Here is a 22,584-nt window from a genome sequence, read left to right as displayed (position 1 = left end):
TTGTACCGAACAAAACATGAATTAGTAGACAAAAGTACTCAATTAGTCAATTATTTTGTTTGATATCAAATAATCGAAATGACTTGCACATTATTGGTAGATATGGTTTAAAGGGCAGAGTTCTTCCACTTTAAAAAAAAAAATGGATTTTTTTATATTTTGCTCGTTCAATAGTGCATCTAGGCATTCTCCTACTATGCTCAGTATGCTAAAAAATTTTTACACCTGCATGAATATATATTATGAATCCTTAACTGCTTCTTATTATAAGGTTATAATTAGATGAGAAAACATGTGGTGACACTTTCAATTCATTTTATATAACTTTATAGTCTCATACTTTTGTTCTTTAATTAAAACTGAAATTATTTCACAAACATTTCAAAATGGGATGAACACAAGCTATTTGTCAGTGAATAATTGAATCACTAAAGGAACAAAACAAAAATATTATATATAAATGTCTGTTTGTTTTTGTATTTGGTATCTTGTATTACCCTTGTATTACTTTTTTATGGTAAAATAGCAAAACCTGTGTTATTAGGGTGTTTTTAATATTTAAAATCTTTTGAACTTTCTAGGGTTGTTCTTTTTTTTTTACAAAAAAATTCTTTGGGGGATGAGGGGGAGGGGGATATTTTATTTTTGCTAATTGTTTTACAAATAATTTAAGATTTTGTATATTTATTTTCACTTTTAGTGTTAAGATGGGTTAGTATGGGTCTAAGGCAATATGAATATAAATGTAAAGTTCTTCTTGTTATTATCATCACTTTTTTTTTTTTTGTACAAATGCACTGTACTTTGTTAAGTCTAGTCTTATATTTGCAACCTTACTGATTATTACAAGTAACAAAAGTAGACATATTTTATTGCGTGAAGTGCATGTTTTCTATTGAGCTACTCATACATTTGAAATAGTTTTTCACCTCAAAACAGAGTTAAGTTAAAGGGAACCCTATTATCAATGATAAATCAAATTATCCTACATATTTTTTCTTTGCATTCTATAAATAATAGATCTATAATATTTTAAAATCTCCTTGCTTTTCAGTTATTCAGGAGTTTTTAGTTGGCCAAGTCATTTTTGGAAATATTATGAGTTCTGAGGCCCTCAACGAACAAAAATTATCGACTGTGGCTACATGCCTATCTAGTAAAGTGTCTGCTGACCCCAATGAGTCTGAAGGAAATAATGACAAGTCTAATGGAAATTTGAATTGCAATCATCCTAGTAAATATAGTAGCCAGGAAGAAAAAGGCAGTTTAAATTTAGGAGAAAACAGTTGTGGAGAAACAATTCCTGACACCCCTGAGTCTGATAATTTGAATGTAGCTCTTGGTGAAAGCAAAAATACTTTCAGCTGTGAGCATAGTAAGGAAGACCTCATTCAATCTCTTAATGATAATGATAATAGCAACATTCAGGATGTTGATGACATTGACAATAGTAATTCTGCAGTAAAAAATATTGCAGAAGGTCTAGAAATTGATACTTTTCAACCTTTCTCTCAGAACTGTGAAGATGTTGATATGGAAGATGTTGAAAAAAAGGAACTTTTGAGTGGAGAGTCCAATGAACCTTTATTGTCTAAGACTAATCAGAGATGTGAACAATCTGTAAATAAAAAAGATAGTCTTGAAAACCAACAACATAAAATTATTAGTCAAACCACTGATGATGTGACTTCATCTGAAGATATACAGGATACAAACTTACTTTCTAAGCTGAACCAACCTGATGTTCCAAAAGAGGTTGAAGATGTTGAGATGTTAGATATGAGTGTTGAAAATGTGGGTAACAACTTTGAAAGCACGACTACACAATCATCAGAAGATCTAAATAAAGACATTATTGAGAATTCTGAAAGCAGCAATAAACAAGACCATACATTGCAAGATCAGAATATAAATAAAACTACAGAGACCAAAATAGATAATGATAACTTTATAGAAAGCCAGCCTGATCAACCGTCTATTCAGTCTTTAGAAGAAAAAGATTTCCCAGATTCTACAGCGCTTACTGAAGGGGTAACTAAAGACAACACAAAGACTGAAAGTGAAGATTCTAGAGAAGATCAAAGTAACTTACCCAATTCACAGCACCCAGAAAGTAGACAGCCTCTGGATTTCACACCAAATTCTGATTGCTCGGAGAACAATCAAATAAAAGCCGAAGTAAGCCAAACATCTCAACAGTTTTCACTGCCTTCAGAAGAAAAAGTTTCACCAGACTCCAGTCAAGGCTCTAAGCTCTTTGAGTTAGAAGCAGAGAAATCTGATAGCAAAGATTCTAGAGAAGATCAAACTGATCTGCAGTTTTCGCAATCCTCCCAAAGAGATACTCCAGATTCCACAGAGAAAGAGACAGGGGAAAAGGCTGAAGGAGCGATAAACGATTCACAGACATTAGAAGAAAGTATTTGCCCAGATTCTACACAGGATCTTGAAAACACAGACAAAAAGGAGTCTGAAGAAATGGGTGCCTGTGCAAGCAAAAATCAGGACAATGCATCTGATGATGTAAGCATTTTATTTATTTTTTTTTTTTCAAACAATTGTATAAAGTGTTTTGTATATACTTAATTATAATGTCATGTTTTATAGATTTGCTAGAAATAAAGGAAACTTATCATGATGCAAGATTGGGGTTTTCAAATATTGAAGTAATTGAAAAACTTAACAATCACAAGGACTGAACAAAACAAAAGTAGTAACCCTCCTCCCAATCCTTCCCCCAAAATAATAAAAAAAATTTTTTGTTAGCTTATAATATATACATAGACAAGTAGAATAAATGGAATTTTTTTTTCTTATAATACTTTTATTTATATAGACTAAATACACTAAAATCTCTTGTAAAAAAAAGCAACAGCAACAAAGAACAGATTTTTAAATTTAGAAATACTTCTAATTGCTGGTATCATATCTAGAAAGTGAGATAAAAAAGAGAGCTCTAGAAGTAATCTTGGTTAGAACTGGGAAAATATTTGAGTGCCCAATCTAATGTATTTGCAATGCTTTGACACACAAAATAAATCAAAGCATTAAGTCTTATTATAGTGTTCATATTGAACACACATTTAGACATTCCTAATTACTTATCACTTCACCTGATTTTATAACATTTGTTGTATTCTAGTTATATTTTCTAGCTATTTATGGGTTAAAATTTTGTGCCTATGTGCCAAATTTTACTACTCTGAAAAAAGGCAAACATTTTAGGACCCTTACATAGAAATTTACCTCACAAAAATATGCATAAAAAATACTGTTGAGTTTAAGAATATCTACTATTTATATGTTGTTTATTTTTTTAAACAATTTGTATTCTACATTCATTTATGCATCCACTTTTTATTAAGAGTTCTTTCCCATTTATGAATTGCCTTTTTTTTTAATTTTTTTTTTTCCTTTGCAATTTATAGTGGAATCCAAAATAAAAGTATTTGCATTAATTAAAATCTCCCTAATTTCAATTTACTTTTTTTTTTTTTTTCTTTCTTTGTCCCTATTGAAAAAAAAGGTGGTATTTACAATGTCAGTTATGCCTGGTTCTTGATATCTGAATAAAACATGAACAGTTTTTTCAGTGCGCTGTATGCTATTTTCACTCATCCATAAGTCAGTGGTCACCTGCAGCATTCATCAATACTTTAGTATGTTGCTATCAGTGGATTTTTTTTTTACCATCCAATGGCATTTGGCATGTTACATTTTGTGTAGTCATGAGTGAGATGGAGTTTTCTTGTGAGGGACAAGGACTGGCAGACTGACACTTTTCCTATTCCCCTTTCTCCAAGTCACTCTGCTTTTTGGGCTTGTACAATTTTATATGTGAACATTGGACTTTCAGACTCTCTCTCTCTCTCTCTCCCCCCCCCCTCCCCAAATACTATGAAGAAAAATACCTTCTCATTTGAAGACTTCCTCAACAAGGGAAGTAACATTGTAATATTATTTCCTTTGTTGAAGTATTATTAGCATTCTTCTAACTTTGAAGTCACAACTGTTATCTTCCACTTCAAATTAAGCGGATTCCACTAGGTGTTCATGTTATTTTTATTTTTCTGGTTTTATGTCAGGGACCTAGAAAAAAATCTGCATCAAAGAGGAAAGAAAACGTAAGACATTTATTTTTATTTTAGAATTCTCAGTTTATGTTTTGCTGTGTATTTGAGTTGATTTTTTTTTTATATTTCATTCTGCATAGAATGATGCTTGACAAAGTTTCTTGTTTTGGCAAATTTCCATGAATATATATTTATATCTATCTATCTATATATATATATATATATATATATAATTTTTTTTTTTAGAGGAATAAGAAATACCGTTATGGTGACAAAGATACTGAAAGATATAGAGCAGGGTATCCTGTAAGTATTTTTATTATTGATGTAATCTAGTTAAAAATTGTGTAATATATACAGTACTTGCTAAAATTGTAATTAGTAACATTTGTAATTGGCAACAGATTGAAAGATGTGGGTGAACAAAAGCATCAGTTCCAGTAGAAAAAAAAATCTTTTTTTTTTTTTTATAATTACCCCCTCTTCCGGGTATTTAGCTGGTGAAATTATATATAAATTACTATGCATTTAGTTGTGAATGAAGTGTTTTATGTGATATTAATTATATATATATAAACAAGTTACTGATCCTTTTTAGGGACTAAAAGATAATATAAACTGGAAAGACAATTACAAGTTTTACATGGGAAAGATTGAGTCTCAACCAAATGGTATGTAATTGTTAATAGAACTTAAAACCATAAACATCTACACACATTTAGTACAGGACACCAAGTCTAATCCTGAAAAGTATGAATGTCCTAATTGTCTTGAAACATTTTAAATATAGATCGATGATGACTTGAAATGTTTTCAAATGAACAAACCTTTCAGTTTAAAGAATGAAATGAAAAAAAAAAAGCCTAACTAATGGTACTAAGTTTAAATTCTCATGATGGCTAAGAGTTGGAATTTTTAATGTGTCCAAGTGTATTGTATATATGTATAGATAAAACTTTTGTTTTTAAAATGGGTTGAGCTAGGATTTGTTAGTATATGTTATGATATTGAATGGTTGGAACACATATTTTTTTGCATGTTTTTCTTAAATTTTGACCGATTTGTAAAAAAATAATGAATACAAATAAATTTAATGTGCGACAATTTTCTGTGTATGATTTCTTTGATTCCCCATGGGCATGACATGGCCTAAATTGTGCTGATGTGCCAAAAACCCAAAATATATAATAAAAAAAAATTGATCCCCATTCACTTTATTTTAGATTTTTATTTGAAATCTCTGAAAGTTCTGAACTTCTTTAGAGTTTTCTTAAGGAATTTTAGGACATCTGAAGTCCACCCAGCAGTAGCATGTTTCAGACAGATACTTTGATGAACAAATAGCTCAATTATCATTGCTATCTAAAATATATTTCATTTCTACACAGTCATTGGCATACTTCAAGACACTATTATAAAAATCTCATTTTATACTGGTGAAAGACACATTTGTCCTAATCTCATTTTATACTGGTGAAAGACACATTTGTCCTAATCTCATTTTATACTGGTGAAAGACACATTTGTCCTAATCTCATTTTATACTGGTGAAAGACACATGTGTCCAAATCTCATTTTATACTGGTGAAAGACACATGTGTCCAAATCTCATTTTATACTGGTGAAAGACACATTTGTCCTAATCTCATTTTATACTGGTGAAAGACACATGTGTCCAAATCTCATTTTATACTGGTGAAAGACACATGTGTCCTAATCTCATTTTATACTGGTGAAAGACACATTTGTCCTAATCTCATTTTATACTGGTGAAAGACACATTTGTCCTAATCTCATTTTATACTGGTGAAAGACACATTTGTCCTAATCTCATTTTATACTGGTGAAAGACACATTTTTCCTAATCTCATTTTATACTGGTGAAAGACACATTTGTCCTAATCTCATTTTATACTGGTGAAAGACACATGTGTCCAAATCCCGTTTTATACTGGTGAAAGACATTTGTCCTAATCTCATTTTATACTGGTGAAAGACACATTTGTCCTAATCTCGATTTATACTGGTGAAAGACACATGTGTCCTAATCTCATTTTATACTGGTGAAAGACTCATTTGTCCTAATCTCATTTTATACTGGTGAAAGATACATTTGTCCTAATCTCATTTTATACTGGTGAAAGACACATGTGTCCAAATCTCATTTTATACTGGTGAAAGACACATGTGTCCTAATCTCATTTTATACTGGTGAAAGACACATTTGTCCTAATCTCATTTTATACTGGTGAAAGACACATTTGTCCTAATCTCATTTTATACTGGTGAAAGACACATTTGTCCTAATCTCATTTTATACTGGTGAAAGACACATTTGTCCTAATCTCATTTTATACTGGTGAAAGACACATTTGTCCTAATCTCATTTTATACTGGTGAAAGACACATTTGTCCTAATCTCATTTTATACTGGTGAAAGACACATTTGTCCTAATCTCATTTTATACTGGTGAAAGACACATGTGTCCTAATCTCATTTTATACTGGTGAAAGACACATGTGTCCAAATCTCATTTTATACTGGTGAAAGACACATGTGTCCTAATCTCATTTTATACTGGTGAAAGACACATTTGTCCTAATCTCATTTTATACTGGTGAAAGACACATTTGTCCTAATCTCATTTTATACTGGTGAAAGACACATTTGTCCTAATCTCATTTTATACTGGTGAAAGACACATTTGTCCTAATCTCATTTTATACTGGTGAAAGACACATTTGTCCTAATCTCATTTTATACTGGTGAAAGACACATTTGTCCTAATCTCATTTTATACTGGTGAAAGACACATTTGTCCTAATCTCATTTTATACTGGTGAAAGACACATGTGTCCTAATCTCATTTTATACTGGTGAAAGACACATGTGTCCAAATCTCATTTTATACTGGTGAAAGACACATTTGTCCTAATCTCATTTTATACTGGTGAAAGACACATTTGTCCTAATCTCATTTTATACTGGTGAAAGACACATTTGTCCTAATCTCATTTTATACTGGTGAAAGACACATTTGTCCTAATCTCATTTTATACTGGTGAAAGACACATTTGTCCTAATCTCATTTTATACTGGTGAAAGACACATTTGTCCTAATCTCATTTTATACTGGTGAAAGACACATTTGTCCTAATCTCATTTTATACTGGTGAAAGACACATTTGTCCTAATCTCATTTTATACTGGTGAAAGTCACATGTGTCCTAATCTCATTTTATACTAGTGAAAGACACATTTGTCCTAATCTCATTTTATACTGGTGAAAGACACATTTGTCCAAATCTCATTTTATACTGGTGAAAGATACATTTGTCCTAATCTCATTTTATACTGGTGAAAGACACATGTGTCCTAATCTCATTTTATACTGGTGAAAGACACATTTGTCCTAATCTCATTTTATACTGGTGAAAGACACATGTGTCCAAATCTCATTTTATACTGGTGAAAGACACATGTGTCCAAATCTCATTTTATACTGGTGAAAGACACATTTGTCCTAATCTCATTTTATACTGGTGAAAGACACATGTGTCCAAATCTCATTTTATACTGGTGAAAGACACATGTGTCCTAATCTCATTTTATACTGGTGAAAGACACATTTGTCCTAATCTCATTTTATACTGGTGAAAGACACATTTGTCCTAATCTCATTTTATACTGGTGAAAGACACATTTGTCCTAATCTCATTTTATACTGGTGAAAGACACATTTGTCCTAATCTCATTTTATACTGGTGAAAGACACATTTGTCCTAATCTCATTTTATACTGGTGAAAGACACATGTGTCCTAATCTCATTTTATACTGGTGAAAGACACATGTGTCCAAATCTCATTTTATACTGGTGAAAGACACATGTGTCCTAATCTCATTTTATACTGGTGAAAGACACATGTGTCCTAATCTCATTTTATACTGGTGAAAGACACATTTGTCCTAATCTCATTTTATACTGGTGAAAGACACATTTGTCCTAATCTCATTTTATACTGGTGAAAGACACATTTGTCCTAATCTCATTTTATACTGGTGAAAGACACATTTGTCCTAATCTCATTTTATACTGGTGAAAGACACATTTGTCCTAATCTCATTTTATACTGGTGAAAGACACATTTGTCCTAATCTCATTTTATACTGGTGAAAGTCACATGTGTCCTAATCTCATTTTATACTAGTGAAAGACACATTTGTCCTAATCTCATTTTATACTGGTGAAAGACACATTTGTCCAAATCTCATTTTATACTGGTGAAAGATACATTTGTCCTAATCTCATTTTATACTGGTGAAAGACACATGTGTCCTAATCTCATTTTATACTGGTGAAAGACACATTTGTCCTAATCTCATTTTATACTGGTGAAAGACACATTTGTCCTAATCTCATTTTATACTGGTGAAAGACACATTTGTCCTAATCTCATTTTATACTGGTGAAAGACACATTTGTCCTAATCTCATTTTATACTGGTGAAAGACACATTTGTCCTAATCTCATTTTATACTGGTGAAAGACACATTTGTCCTAATCTCATTTTATACTGGTGAAAGACACATTTGTCCTAATCTCATTTTATACTGGTGAAAGACACATGTGTCCTAATCTCATTTTATACTGGTGAAAGACACATGTGTCCAAATCTCATTTTATACTGGTGAAAGACACATGTGTCCTAATCTCATTTTATACTGGTGAAAGACACATTTGTCCTAATCTCATTTTATACTGGTGAAAGACACATTTGTCCTAATCTCATTTTATACTGGTGAAAGACACATTTGTCCTAATCTCATTTTATACTGGTGAAAGACACATTTGTCCTAATCTCATTTTATACTGGTGAAAGACACATTTGTCCTAATCTCATTTTATACTGGTGAAAGACACATTTGTCCTAATCTCATTTTATACTGGTGAAAGACACATTTGTCCTAATCTCATTTTATACTGGTGAAAGACACATGTGTCCTAATCTCATTTTATACTGGTGAAAGACACATGTGTCCAAATCTCATTTTATACTGGTGAAAGACACATTTGTCCTAATCTCATTTTATACTGGTGAAAGACACATTTGTCCTAATCTCATTTTATACTGGTGAAAGACACATTTGTCCTAATCTCATTTTATACTGGTGAAAGACACATTTGTCCTAATCTCATTTTATACTGGTGAAAGACACATTTGTCCTAATCTCATTTTATACTGGTGAAAGACACATTTGTCCTAATCTCATTTTATACTGGTGAAAGACACATTTGTCCTAATCTCATTTTATACTGGTGAAAGACACATTTGTCCTAATCTCATTTTATACTGGTGAAAGTCACATGTGTCCTAATCTCATTTTATACTAGTGAAAGACACATTTGTCCTAATCTCATTTTATACTGGTGAAAGACACATTTGTCCAAATCTCATTTTATACTGGTGAAAGATACATTTGTCCTAATCTCATTTTATACTGGTGAAAGACACATGTGTCCTAATCTCATTTTATACTGGTGAAAGACACATTTGTCCTAATCTCATTTTATACTGGTGAAAGACACATGTGTCCAAATCTCATTTTATACTGGTGAAAGACACATGTGTCCAAATCTCATTTTATACTGGTGAAAGACACATTTGTCCTAATCTCATTTTATACTGGTGAAAGACACATGTGTCCAAATCTCATTTTATACTGGTGAAAGACACATGTGTCCTAATCTCATTTTATACTGGTGAAAGACACATTTGTCCTAATCTCATTTTATACTGGTGAAAGACACATTTGTCCTAATCTCATTTTATACTGGTGAAAGACACATTTGTCCTAATCTCATTTTATACTGGTGAAAGACACATTTGTCCTAATCTCATTTTATACTGGTGAAAGACACATTTGTCCTAATCTCATTTTATACTGGTGAAAGACACATGTGTCCTAATCTCATTTTATACTGGTGAAAGACACATGTGTCCAAATCTCATTTTATACTGGTGAAAGACACATGTGTCCTAATCTCATTTTATACTGGTGAAAGACACATGTGTCCTAATCTCATTTTATACTGGTGAAAGACACATTTGTCCTAATCTCATTTTATACTGGTGAAAGACACATTTGTCCTAATCTCATTTTATACTGGTGAAAGACACATTTGTCCTAATCTCATTTTATACTGGTGAAAGACACATTTGTCCTAATCTCATTTTATACTGGTGAAAGACACATTTGTCCTAATCTCATTTTATACTGGTGAAAGACACATTTGTCCTAATCTCATTTTATACTGGTGAAAGTCACATGTGTCCTAATCTCATTTTATACTAGTGAAAGACACATTTGTCCTAATCTCATTTTATACTGGTGAAAGACACATTTGTCCAAATCTCATTTTATACTGGTGAAAGATACATTTGTCCTAATCTCATTTTATACTGGTGAAAGACACATGTGTCCTAATCTCATTTTATACTGGTGAAAGACACATTTGTCCTAATCTCATTTTATACTGGTGAAAGACACATTTGTCCTAATCTCATTTTATACTGGTGAAAGACACATTTGTCCTAATTGCAGTGTTGGTATTACAAGTTCTATCTTTTCTCTTAAGGTGACTATATTGATAAGATTCACAAATACTGGGAAAAAGATTACAATCGTCTGGAACAACATCATGGATATATACAGTGGTAAGTTTTTTTTATATATTTTTTTATGTACTTTTCTTGAAGTATTTAAAATTAAATCATAAATCAATGCCTTATGTTTTCTTAAAAAAAGAGTCATTGTTTGAGGGAACTGGGGGGAAAAAAAAGGAGTTGGGATTTTATTATTCCTTTCTTAAGGTTTGTGCATTCTCATGTAACATTTTATGTCAAAAAGACTTATTTGTTTTGTAAATGACATTTGGGATTCATTTAAAACTAAAATCAACATCTCAATCTTTTGTTAGTTTACATTTTTTTCTATTAAAAAAAAAGACTTCTACTTCTTATGTATAGTCTTGCTTTTTTAGTCTGTCCTGTAGAACTCTTAATTATCTCAATTCATTGGCTCTTTTGACTATTCAGGCCATCCATTTCATTCTTGAGAAGGGCACTTGAAAAGAATCATTTTGCACGTTTGAATAGGACAACTATTTTTGACTTTTTATCTTTTGAAATGTGTTATAAATTTGCAATTTTAAATGAAATTTTCATGTATTTGTACAGTTTACTCTTTAATTTTCTGTCCTTAAGTCTTTTAGATTTAACATATATCTATAGATCTTTGCTAAGAAAACTATCCCACTGGCCTTATTTACTGGACTGAAAAATCCATTATTGTTAGTTTATCATAATCATATAATCATTATTTAGTTGTGAGTCTGTATGCTACTTAAGCATGTTCAGTGCATGCTAGCCCTATGTCTTTTATGAAGTGGAAATCTTGGGAAAAGGTTTCCAAGCTATCTTTTAAGTGTTCAGCAATCTCATCTGGATCCATGGATCATCACAATCTATGTGCTGCATTTGTTGTCTGACATCTCTAACTTTATTCCAGTATTTATACTAGATTTGATCCTAATAACTAGTTGGTCTTATTACTTGAACATGTCCAACCTACTATGAATGAAAACTAATATTTCATTAGTTATGACCAAATTGTGTATTGAAAAGGTATCTAGCCAATATACAAACAAGAGCTACTTTAGCTTTTTTTATTTTTTTATTTTTTTTTTTACAAACTAATAGCTATGAGCAATGATGTCATTCACTAGTTTGTTCTACCCTAAGAAAAGAACGGACAAAAATTAACTTCTGACATTTGGATGTGTGTTCTAGCAATGACTAGTACAACTAGAATTAGGTCAGAAACTATAAACTGCTCTCTAGTAATACTGGATTGGTTCAGCTGGATTAGTTCATATTACTAGTTTGGCTTAATCTATGTATGTCAATTTTATATCGATATTCAAACATACTATTATTCTTGTTTATGCGTTTAATGTATTATTGCAACTGAAGGTATCTTCTTCTTTCTCATAAGAGTTGAATCTATGACTTTTGAAACTCAGGCCTAAGGAAGCTTGTCTCCATCTGCCTGTCTGAATAAACTGTCTGAGAAAGATCCAAGCAGATGTAAACTTTTACATACCTATTACGGATGGCTCATATCCCTAGGTACTCGAATTAGAAGTGAGGCCAATGGCTGAGCACATCAGGGAAACTCCCCCATATTCCTTCTCTGTACCACATCAGCCGTGCAGGTGTTCGCCTTAAAACAGTCCTTTGAGGAATGGTGTTTGGATAGTGACATGTTTGTTGGGGCTTACTTCCATCCCCACCAGTGCATAGGACTTGGTCCTTATGCACCCAATGGGGGGGGGGTGTCTTTTTTTGCTTCCCTATTGGCCTAATCATCTCTTCTAACGACCCTTTCCACCCGAGCACCACGGTGAGGCTGAGAAGCCTTGCCCGGGCAACTATACACTATTCAGCATGACCCATGCAGCACTTACAAACTTTGTTCATTTAAAAAAAAAAATTACAAACCATTTTTTTTTAAAAGATATATTTAAATGATAAAGTGTATTTATTATAATCTGCTAAAAATGGGAAGCTCTTTGTCTAAATTCTATTGTTGGTATTTTTGGGTCAAGATATGAAAGAGGGAGACAAAAACTTAGCATTGAAAACTTTTAAATGTGATTTTTTTTTCAGGCAAAAATGTTGTCTTGTGTAAATGTTGTAATTGTCAGGAGAAAGTTTTCTTGTGTAAATGTTATGATTAACAGGAGAAAGTTGTCTTGTGTTGTGTAAATGTTATGATTGACAGGAGAAAGTTGTGTTGTGTAAATGCTATGATTGACAAGAGAAAATTGTCTTATGTAAATGTTGTGACAGAAGAAAATTCCTTGCTTGTGATGATAGACACTTGCTTAAGCTTGATTAGATTTAGTGTAACAAGGTGAGTACGATTTACTGAACTTGACTGAATTTGTACCTTAAGGTTAGTTCTCATTAAATCAAAAAAGCTTATTAACATCTGGAGCTTAAGCACCAAGGCTTTGTATCTACAGGCTTGGTACAATTTGTACACTGCTATGAGTCTGTATTAAAAAGATTCTTTATCAACTCTTTATTTCTACAGGATTTTTCCCATTCGTGAAGAAGGTATGAACAGTCTAGCACAGCCATTACAGTTACATGAAGCAGAGGTAATGGAAAACATATAATGATTTTTTGTTTTACATTCTTAAATATTCATGTGTGTGACCAATTTTTTAAATAGTCTAGAATGTTATGTCATGAGTTACAAATAATGGCAGTTTTAAGCCTGCTGATGGCTGGAATTGTTATTTTAGGTTTTTAAGTCACTCTGGGTATATTGGATACTTAACTTAGTTGAGAAAAGTAAACTTAGTTGGCCATTATGCTGAGCCACTTCATTAACCTTTGGCCACAGTAACATTACAACTTGAAGTTCTTTTCACCACGGGCTACAAAGTTTCAAAGGGAAACTACTCTATCTGTTTGAAATATTTAAACTTGTAGTAAAAAGATTTTTCAAAGAAGCCATCATTAAACACAGCATAACCATATATTTATATTTATTTGTCAAAGTAAAAAATTAGGGGATTTTAATTTGATTCCAGTTTGAGCATAATATTTTCATTGACCACTGTTTGTGTAGACTTTTCTTTGTGTCATTTGCATAGATTTGACATAATCTCTTCTGGAGTGGAAGTAATGAACTACACACAAGTTCACTTACTTTGTATTTCTAAAGACATATTATTTCTGATTGCGGGCCATTGACACCCTATAGCTGAGTGTCACAACACACACGTGTCACAATGTGTTGTGATGCCGGGGATTTTACTTGAATTAAAATAGTTGAATAAATGACGATCTAGGAATGCACAATAAGAGATTCTTTGTTAAAACACAACTCTGGAACTTTATTTAAATATAAAACGTAAGTACAGCTTATGTACAAGTTACAGATCAACAAGTATAAATAATATTACAAAGGCTTTAAATCAGAGCACTTAGAAACGTGACTGTCTACTAGGAAATTATTTTATCGACTGGCGTTCTTTCTACTCTCGTCAATTCTCTGGCGCTAACTCTTTTAAAAAAAAATCTTTATTTATTTTCAAATCAACCAATAGATTTGCAACATCATAATTACGTCTTGGGTAAAACCTGAGGTGCTGTCAAGGGTCTAGATTTGTGGGGTAATTCCTGAGGCTCAGTCAAGGGTTTATATTTCTATTTACACATAAGCTTTTAAATGTGAAATATACAAATAAATCTATAATGGCATCTGTGACATATTACCCCCCCCCCCCTCCATTTAGCATTTGTATGGTAATAGAAATGCTCATATGTATTAAAATTATTTAAATATACACAAAATACCATACATGAAATTATAGAAAAATGGTTGAGGTAACATGACAATGCTCTGAAAAATAAAGTCAACTTGGAGATAACAATACAAAAAATGTAAATGCAGTGTCAGGTATATGAGAACAAAATTATTGATGACTTTGAACACCTGTTTCACTATTCAAGTGGTTATGAAAACGAGACAATGCTTGTCATGAACAATATCAAAAGTTGTACAAAGCATAATACTTGAATAAATTAAATCTTGAATTGAATAAGTTACTTCTCTTCATGGTGCTTTATGATGAAATTAAAATATGACAATACAAAACTGATATACTACACCTGTGGAAGAAAAATATATACACAATTATGTAAAGAATTAAATACATCTGGAAAGTGTGTCAGCGAAGACATTCTCACGTCCAGGAATTGTCTTGACCTCAAAGTGGTAGTCTGTGAGTTGTAGACTCCAACGAGTTAAACGACTGTTCGCTAACTTCTTTGAGTTCAGAAATGCTAGTGGTGCATGATCAGTTAGGAGTGTGAAATGAGCACCTAGTAGATATCTGGAGAACTTGGCTATGGCCCATACGATGGCTAGACGTTCACGTTCGATGGTTGAGTATCTGGTTTCAGCTGGTGACAACTTCCTGCTGATGAAAAATACTGGGTGCAAAGTCTCTTGGCATTTCTGTGAAGTGTCTTGGTATTTCTGCATTAGGCATGCACCTATAGCTGAAGATGAAGCATCTGTGGCGAGGTAAAATTGCTTCTCTGGATTCGGAAGTTTGAGAATAGTGTCTCTTGAGAATTCAGCTTTAATGTTCTCAATAGTGGTATGTAACTTTGTAGACCATGGAATCTTCGTTGGCTGTCCTTTCTTAGTGAGTTCAATCAATGGAGCTATGAGTGCTGTGTAACCTGGTATGAAATGTCTGTAGAAATTACACAGACCCAAAATACTTCTCACTTGCTTTTTACTGGTGGGGACTTAGATGTCTAGTATGCGTTGAATAATGTTCTCTTGTGGTCTCAGCGAATTGTAGCTGACTTTATAACCCAGGAAGGATATTTCTGACATGGCTAGTTCTACCTTACTAGGCTTTATGGTAAAACCATTATGTTTCAGTATGCTGAAAACTTCTTGTAGTCCTTTGATATGTTCGTTCCATGTCTTATGGAATATGCAAACGTCATCTATATATATGACACTGTGTCAGAGCGATTGCCTAGTATGCTGTGAATGGCTCTATTAAAGGTGCTGCTGGCGTTGACTAGACCAAATGGCATGAAGTTGAAATGGAATAGTCCATAAGCTGTGGTGAATGCCGTAAACTGTTTGCATTCTTGTCTGACTGGTATTTGGTAATAACCTCTGGACAGGTCTATTTTGGTGAAGAACTTTGCCTCTGAAAATTTGGTCATAAGATCTTCAGGATTTGGCATAGGATATGAGTCGAGTTGGGTTATTTTATTCAACTGTCTGAAGTCGACACACATTCTTGGAGTTTTGTTTGCTTCCGTTTGACAAGAACTATTGGTGCAGCATATGGAGAGTTGGAATGTTCAATGATTCCTTGCTCTAATAGTTGGTTAATTTCTTGTTTAAGAAAGTCTCTGTAGTGTACTGGTAATGGGTAAGGTCTTGCTTTTTTAGGCTTGGAATCAGTAAGTATTATATTGTGTTCCGCAATTGACGTTTTGCCTGGAACATCTGTAAATATGTCTGAATTTTCTTTGAGAATGGTTGTCAGTTCTTTCTGCTTTTGCGGTGTCATTGAATTGAGTTTGATGTCTTGCCAAAATTCAGTTTGTTTGGTAGTTGTTTGTGGCATATTGATGTCGTCAAATTCAGACGTGTCGTTTTCATCTTCTTCTGGTATGAGTGCAAGACATGATATGGCTCTTTCATTTTGTTCTGGGCTTGTGGAACCTTCTGTTATTGTGTTATAATTTTGTAACATGTTGACTTGATAGATTTTCTTTTTGTTGTGTATGTCTATCTCATAGTCAACATCTGTTATCTTTCTGAGTACGGAGAATGGACCTTGCCATTTCATGAATAGTCTGTTGCTTTTGTCTGGTAGTAACAGACATACTTGATCTCCTGGTTCAAATTGTTTCAGTGTTCTGTTTCTATTGACTCTCATTCTGGTATTGGAGTTTGCTATGGCTGTGGCTTCATTTGCTTTTTCACATGCAGATATGACTATGTTTCTGGTTTATTGTTTCCAGGTGCTTTGTTGAGATTGTATTGCTCTCTATTGCTGTATCTTTGAGTTGGTGATGTGGGTCTATCAAAATTTTGATTTTTGGAGACTGCCTGTTTTTTCCAACATTCATGAGTTTGGTGACCCTTTTTATGGCAATATGAACATTCTGTGGTTCTGCTGCGGCATTGAGACGTGAAATGCCCTAGTTTATGACATTTGTTGCATTTGATTTTGTCATCTGACTTATATCTTGCATTTTTGTCTTGAGCAAAGCAGACAAAATTTTCTTCAACAGATGGTTTGACTGACTTGTTCGGATAGGCTGCTTTATATTGTCTAATGATCTTGGTTAATGTCTGGATATCAGTAGGATTTCTCTCTATAATGTAGGATTGAATATCTTCTGAGTGAGCATGGGTAATGTTGTCGATAATAATATGTTGACGAAGAGCTTGGTAACTTTCTTCTATTTTGGCCATGGATACCCATCTATCAAACCACATTGACATATTAGCTACAAAAATTTGAGGATCATCATTTTGCTGTGGCCTTTCATTATAGAATTTCTTTCTATAGTTGGCTGAAGTTGCTCCGTATTGGCGCAGTAGAGCTTCCTTGATATCAGAGTAAGTGCTGCGTTCATTGATGGACAGTTGTGAGCAAATGTTGACAGCTTTGCCAGTCAAAAGGGTGAGGAGTGAGCTCGACCAATGTGCTTCAGGTAGACCGGATGTTGTAGCTATTTCTTCAAATCTTATGAGATACGAGTCCATATTGTCAATGTTTTCGTTGAAAGCCGATATTTTGTTCATTAGCCTGTATTTGTCAAACATATTTGAGTGACCTTGAGTTGGAATGCTTTCTTTATTTTCTTTCTTTTGTTTTTCGAATTCCATTTTTTCTTTTTCATGTTGCCTTTGCTTTTCGGCGTCTTGCCTTTGTTTTTCAGCTTCTTGCCTTTGTTTTTCGGCGTCTTGTAATTTTTTTTCTTCTAATTGCATGCGTTTTTCAGATTCTTGCCTTTGTTTTTCATATTCTTGCCTTTGTTTTTCAGATTCTTGCTCTTGATATTCTTTCTCTTCTTGTTTCTCTGCCCACTGGTCTGGCTTTGGAATTTGCTTTTCTTTGGCTAATTCTATCAATTCGAAGAGTCGTTGTGTTCTAGAACCGGAAGCCATATTTAATTTTTTTGTTAGTTTCTTGTATTGGAGCAAAATGTTCAATATCTGGATTTTGGCTTTATCTCAGATATAATAATAATATAGTGACAAAGTTCTTGAAGCCTCAATTTGCTAATAATGCTTGACAGTAAACTTGTAGTTACTGGAGTCGTATGATTGAATATATAGATCTATTGAGCCGAGTACTTTTTACTGGTTTAACAGTTGGTTAAATCTGGTCTTCTGTTTACTTTGTGCCAGACAAATGATTATTTACTGGTCTTCTTTATAATGCCAGTTATTTACTTTACTGGTCTTTTTTATTGCCAGTTATTTGCTTTACTGGTCTTTTAATAATGCCAGTTATTATGTATATTGGTCTTATTCCTTTTGCCAATTACATATAATAATAGATTTCGTGAGTTAGACGTAACTCTAACGAAAATCTTTATAAAAGAATTATCGATAACCAACTGACCTGTTAAACACAGAAATTCTGTCCTCCGTTAAATAAGAATGAAGTTCCTTTGAAGAGTTTAGAAATTGGTCCTAGATCTTGAATAAATTTCGTTAGAAGTTGTCCATAAACTTTTATTAGTCGGAGAGTGCCAGATATGTCACAACATGCAAGATGTCACGATGTGTTGTGATGCCAGGGATTTTACTTGAATTAAAATAGTTGAATAAATGACGATCTAGGAATGCACAATAAGAGATTCTTTGTTAAAACACAACTCTGGAACTTTATTTAAATATAAAACGTAAGTACAGCTTATGTACAAGTTACAGATCAACAAGCATAAATAATATTACAAAGGCTTTAAATCAGAGCACTTAGAAACGTGATTGTCTACTAGGAAATTATTTTATCGACTGGCGTTCTTTCTACTCTCGTCAATTCTCTGGCGCTAACTCTTTTTAAAAAAAATCTTTATTTATTTTCAAATCAACCAATAGATTTGTAACATCATAATTACGTCTTGGGTAAAACCTGAGGTGCTGTCAAGGGTCTAGATTTGTGGGGTAATTCCTGAGGCTCAGTCAAGGGTTTATATTTCTATTTATACATAAGCTTTTAAATGTGAAATATACAAATAAATCTATAATGGCATCTGTGACACTGAGACTTATTATTTCTTATTGCAGGACATCATAGGAAACCCTTCAGCTAAGACGTATTATTTCTGATTGCAGGCCATCCAGAAAAACCCTGTAGCTAAGGCTTATTATTTCTGATTGCAGGCCATCCAGAAAAACCCTGTAGCTAAGGCTTATTATTTCTGATTGCAGGCCATCCAGAAAAACCCTGCAGCTAAGGCTTATTATTTCTGATTGCAGGCCATCCAGAAAAACTCTGTAGCTAAGGCTCGTGTTTTGAAATCCTACAAGATGATGCTTGGCTTCTATGGCATGAAACTAGTAGATGAGGAAAGAGGAACAATTCAAAGAGCTAAAAACCATCGGGAGTGCTTTGAAAATTTGACTTAGTAAGTAGACTGCTGACTTAAACTAGCAGGACATTTTTTGAGACTGGTAAAAATAGTCTTGCAGACTAGTAAGACTGCTGTTGGAGAATAGTAGAATTATTGTTGTAGACAAGTAAGTCCTGTTGAAGACTATTTACACTGCTGTTAAGACAGCTGTTTTGGACTGGTAAGATTTCTGTTGTAAACCAGTAAGACTACTGTCACTATATGCTTTCACTTGTTAAAGAGAAACTTCGATGGTTTTGACAATTTTTGATATAATATGTATTTTGATTTACAGATAATGAATATATGATTCTTTTTTTTTTTCTTTGCAATAATAACTTAGTATTTGATGTTTTTCCAACGTAATTTTCCTGCGCATCCAAAACAGTCAGACTTTCACCGGGTTTCTATGTGACGTCACAAATGTGTTTTAATCTATTGACTTATTGTATAACAGGAGACCATACAGCTCAGTTTACATTCTCGTAAAAGAAATATATCTTGGTCTATATAATTAGATCTAGGATCTTGTAAGCAAAGTAAAAATGCCTATTAAAAGTAGATTTACATGCTTGACTAACCACGGCAGTGTGTATTTTCTTGCCAGACAACTCAACACACAACAAACACTATCGCTTGGTTGTCTTGTCATGACCGACTACACGTAGTCTCGACTAGCCTTACACTGACCAGTTGGTTCGAATCAGTTAGACACACGATCTTGGGACAGAGAGAGGCTTGGATGAAAATGTTACTCTTTTTCTCAAGTTGATTATCCTAATGCTTTTAGATCTATCTATACATGTATATATTGTTATAAACTTGGTGGCACAGAGAGGGGTAGTGGTGTGTGTGTAGTCAGCCGACGCAAATCGCCCTAGGCCAGCGCTAGAGGAGCGGTCAACCGTGACGAGTTACGACGGTCAGCTGAGACAAGTGTCAACACGGCGGTTCGGGAAGGATCGACGGCGGTCCGGGAAGGTTCGACGTCGTGAACAGAGCTCAGGAGTGTCACGAGAGTTGTAGTCATCTGACCACCTAGAAACGTCAAGCGGCGTTCTGTCCGGTTCGAGAAGGCCAGTAAGGACCCTATATAAGAGCGGAGGCGACGCAGTCAAGACGGTTGAGAAAAGGGGCTCAATACAGCAAGGTTCACGACAGAAGGTTCAGAAAGGAGGTTTACGACAGAAGGTCCACTACAGTCCGGTCGACTACAGCACAGTTCAGCGGTGTGGTTCTGTACGGAGCATTACGACGGTTCAGTGCGGAGTACTGTCAAGTACAGTTGAGACGGCTGGCGTCTTGATCTTGGTCTGCGATCGAGTCCGACACAACGAGCCTAGTGTGTGAAGTCAGTCCTGAACTGTTGAACCCAGTGCAAGCCCGGAACGAGACGGAGAGGCCAGTGCAAGAGTCGATACGGCGGAACGGCTATTAACAAGAGAGATATTGTACAGTGTACGTGTTGCCAATTGTACAGTATTGGCTGTTACTTATTCAACTATTAAAGTGTTACGTTACTTTGGAGCCCTGAGTTGTCAAGTTCTTTAAGTTGGTGGTGTATGGTGCAGTTTGCAGAGAGCCTGGATAGTGAGATTCGTAACAATATATATATAACTGTATCATAGCTCTGGACTAGGCCGTCACTAAGCCTAACAGCTACTGTAAGAATGAAGTGATACGATTGGTCAAATCTAGTTTCTCTTTCAGTATTGTTGAGGGAAGTGACGTATGAACTAGCTTAAAACAAAATCTCATAGAACCCTGTTTTTTTTAGATGTCAAGAATTTACTGACTAATTTATTAAATATAAATGTTTCTAAGCATTTAAATAAAAAATGGTAAAATGTTTACTATTACAACTTTTTACGCAGAATTTAAATATGTCAATAACTCAAATTTGAAAAACCATCGGAGTTTCCCTTTAACTTGATACATATTGCATGGGTAGTTGAATGCAAATACAGTTTAATATCTACTTAATTTGAAGTGGTAGGGAAAAGGAAATGACTTTGAATTAAATGAGTTTGAATAGCACTTCAGCATAAGGGGAATAGATATGGATTTAATACACTAGCTGTGCTTGTGAAGTCTTCAAACAACAAGAGAGTATTTCATATTTTATTTATGCTCATGCTCCTTAAGTATTTTTCTCTTTGTTTGTGTGCATTAAAGCCAGTTTTATTTCCATTGTCAGAGATTTGTATTTTCTCTTTAAAGAATTTGGACTCATACAACCTGATGTTTTAAGAATTTAAAAGTGAAATCGCAAGTGATTGTGATTGTTTATCAATTGACACATTCTCAGTACTATCTCTCCCCAAAATTACCTGCCTTACTAGATGACAAATTTATTACTATATTCTATAACAGGCTATTGAAACCTCTTGATTGTGGAAATATCTTTATACAGTTGAGTGATAAGTTATTCAATATGATGGCATTGTGATAGATTTGAAGAATAGATACATTTGGTTGAAATTGTTGAATGATACTAGTTTGGGGATTTTTGTTTCGTTTTTTTCTTTTCAAAATAACCAGGACTTTTCTATAAATTAGTTTCATTTACCAAAGTTTGTCTATATGTGCCTTATTCAAAATGTGAGTAGTTTTATTTGATAGAAAACATGATTTTACTATTATTTTGTTTATTTGAAAGTACAAAGCAGAGTGATTTTGATGCACATTTTAAATGTGTCACAGGTCAAATAGTAACCTTGTAGAACTGTACTGAACATTGCTAAATTTTACTTGTGAACTTTTGATATGATAATCATTGAATTTAGCAGGAAACTAAAAGCATGAAAAGTTTAAAGTATGAGCCCTAACATGGATAACATGAGTGGACAAAGGAGTACAAGTTTGACTAATAACTATGTATAAAGTAGTTGTAGCTCTTGTACAGTTATTCACCATAGCCCCATAGAGTATTACGTCAAGGTGTTATTTCTTAGGTGCGGGAAAGTATTTCATTTATTCCATAGAGTATTAAGTCAAGGTCTTATTTCTTAGGTGTAGGAAAGTATTTCATTGTAGCTCCATAGAGTATCGTCAAGGTCTTATTTCTTAGGTGTAGGAAAGTATTTCATTGTAGCTCTATAGAGTATCAAGTCAAGGTGTTATTTCTTAGGTGTAGGAAAGTATTTCATTGTAGCTCCATAGTCAAGGTGTTATTTCTTATGTGTAGTAGAAAGTATTGTAAAGCAGCAAGTGTCAGTATAATTAATCTTTCATATTTTTTGTTTCATCTGGGAAGTA

The 22,584-nt window shown here is 33.5% G+C and overlaps 1 protein-coding gene across 1 annotated transcript in view; it reads left to right on the top strand.

Annotated features, from left to right (window-relative positions):
- LOC129921607 (dentin sialophosphoprotein-like) overlaps positions 1–22,584 on the top strand; it is a 36,068-nt gene that overhangs the window by 10,241 nt on the left and 3,243 nt on the right. The window contains exons 3-9 of the mRNA XM_056044080.1: positions 1,055–2,523; positions 4,086–4,124; positions 4,320–4,379; positions 4,672–4,744; positions 10,713–10,791; positions 13,235–13,301; positions 19,193–19,341. Coding sequence (XP_055900055.1) covers positions 1,099–2,523; positions 4,086–4,124; positions 4,320–4,379; positions 4,672–4,744; positions 10,713–10,791; positions 13,235–13,301; positions 19,193–19,341 — 1,892 coding nt within the window. The 5' untranslated portion in view covers positions 1,055–1,098. The remainder of the gene's footprint in view (positions 1–1,054; positions 2,524–4,085; positions 4,125–4,319; positions 4,380–4,671; positions 4,745–10,712; positions 10,792–13,234; positions 13,302–19,192; positions 19,342–22,584) is intronic.

This window comes from Biomphalaria glabrata, chromosome 10 (assembly GCF_947242115.1).
Source record: "Biomphalaria glabrata chromosome 10, xgBioGlab47.1, whole genome shotgun sequence".
Lineage (NCBI taxonomy): Eukaryota > Metazoa > Mollusca > Gastropoda > Planorbidae > Biomphalaria > Biomphalaria glabrata.
This window is presented reverse-complemented; position numbering and strand designations above follow the sequence as displayed.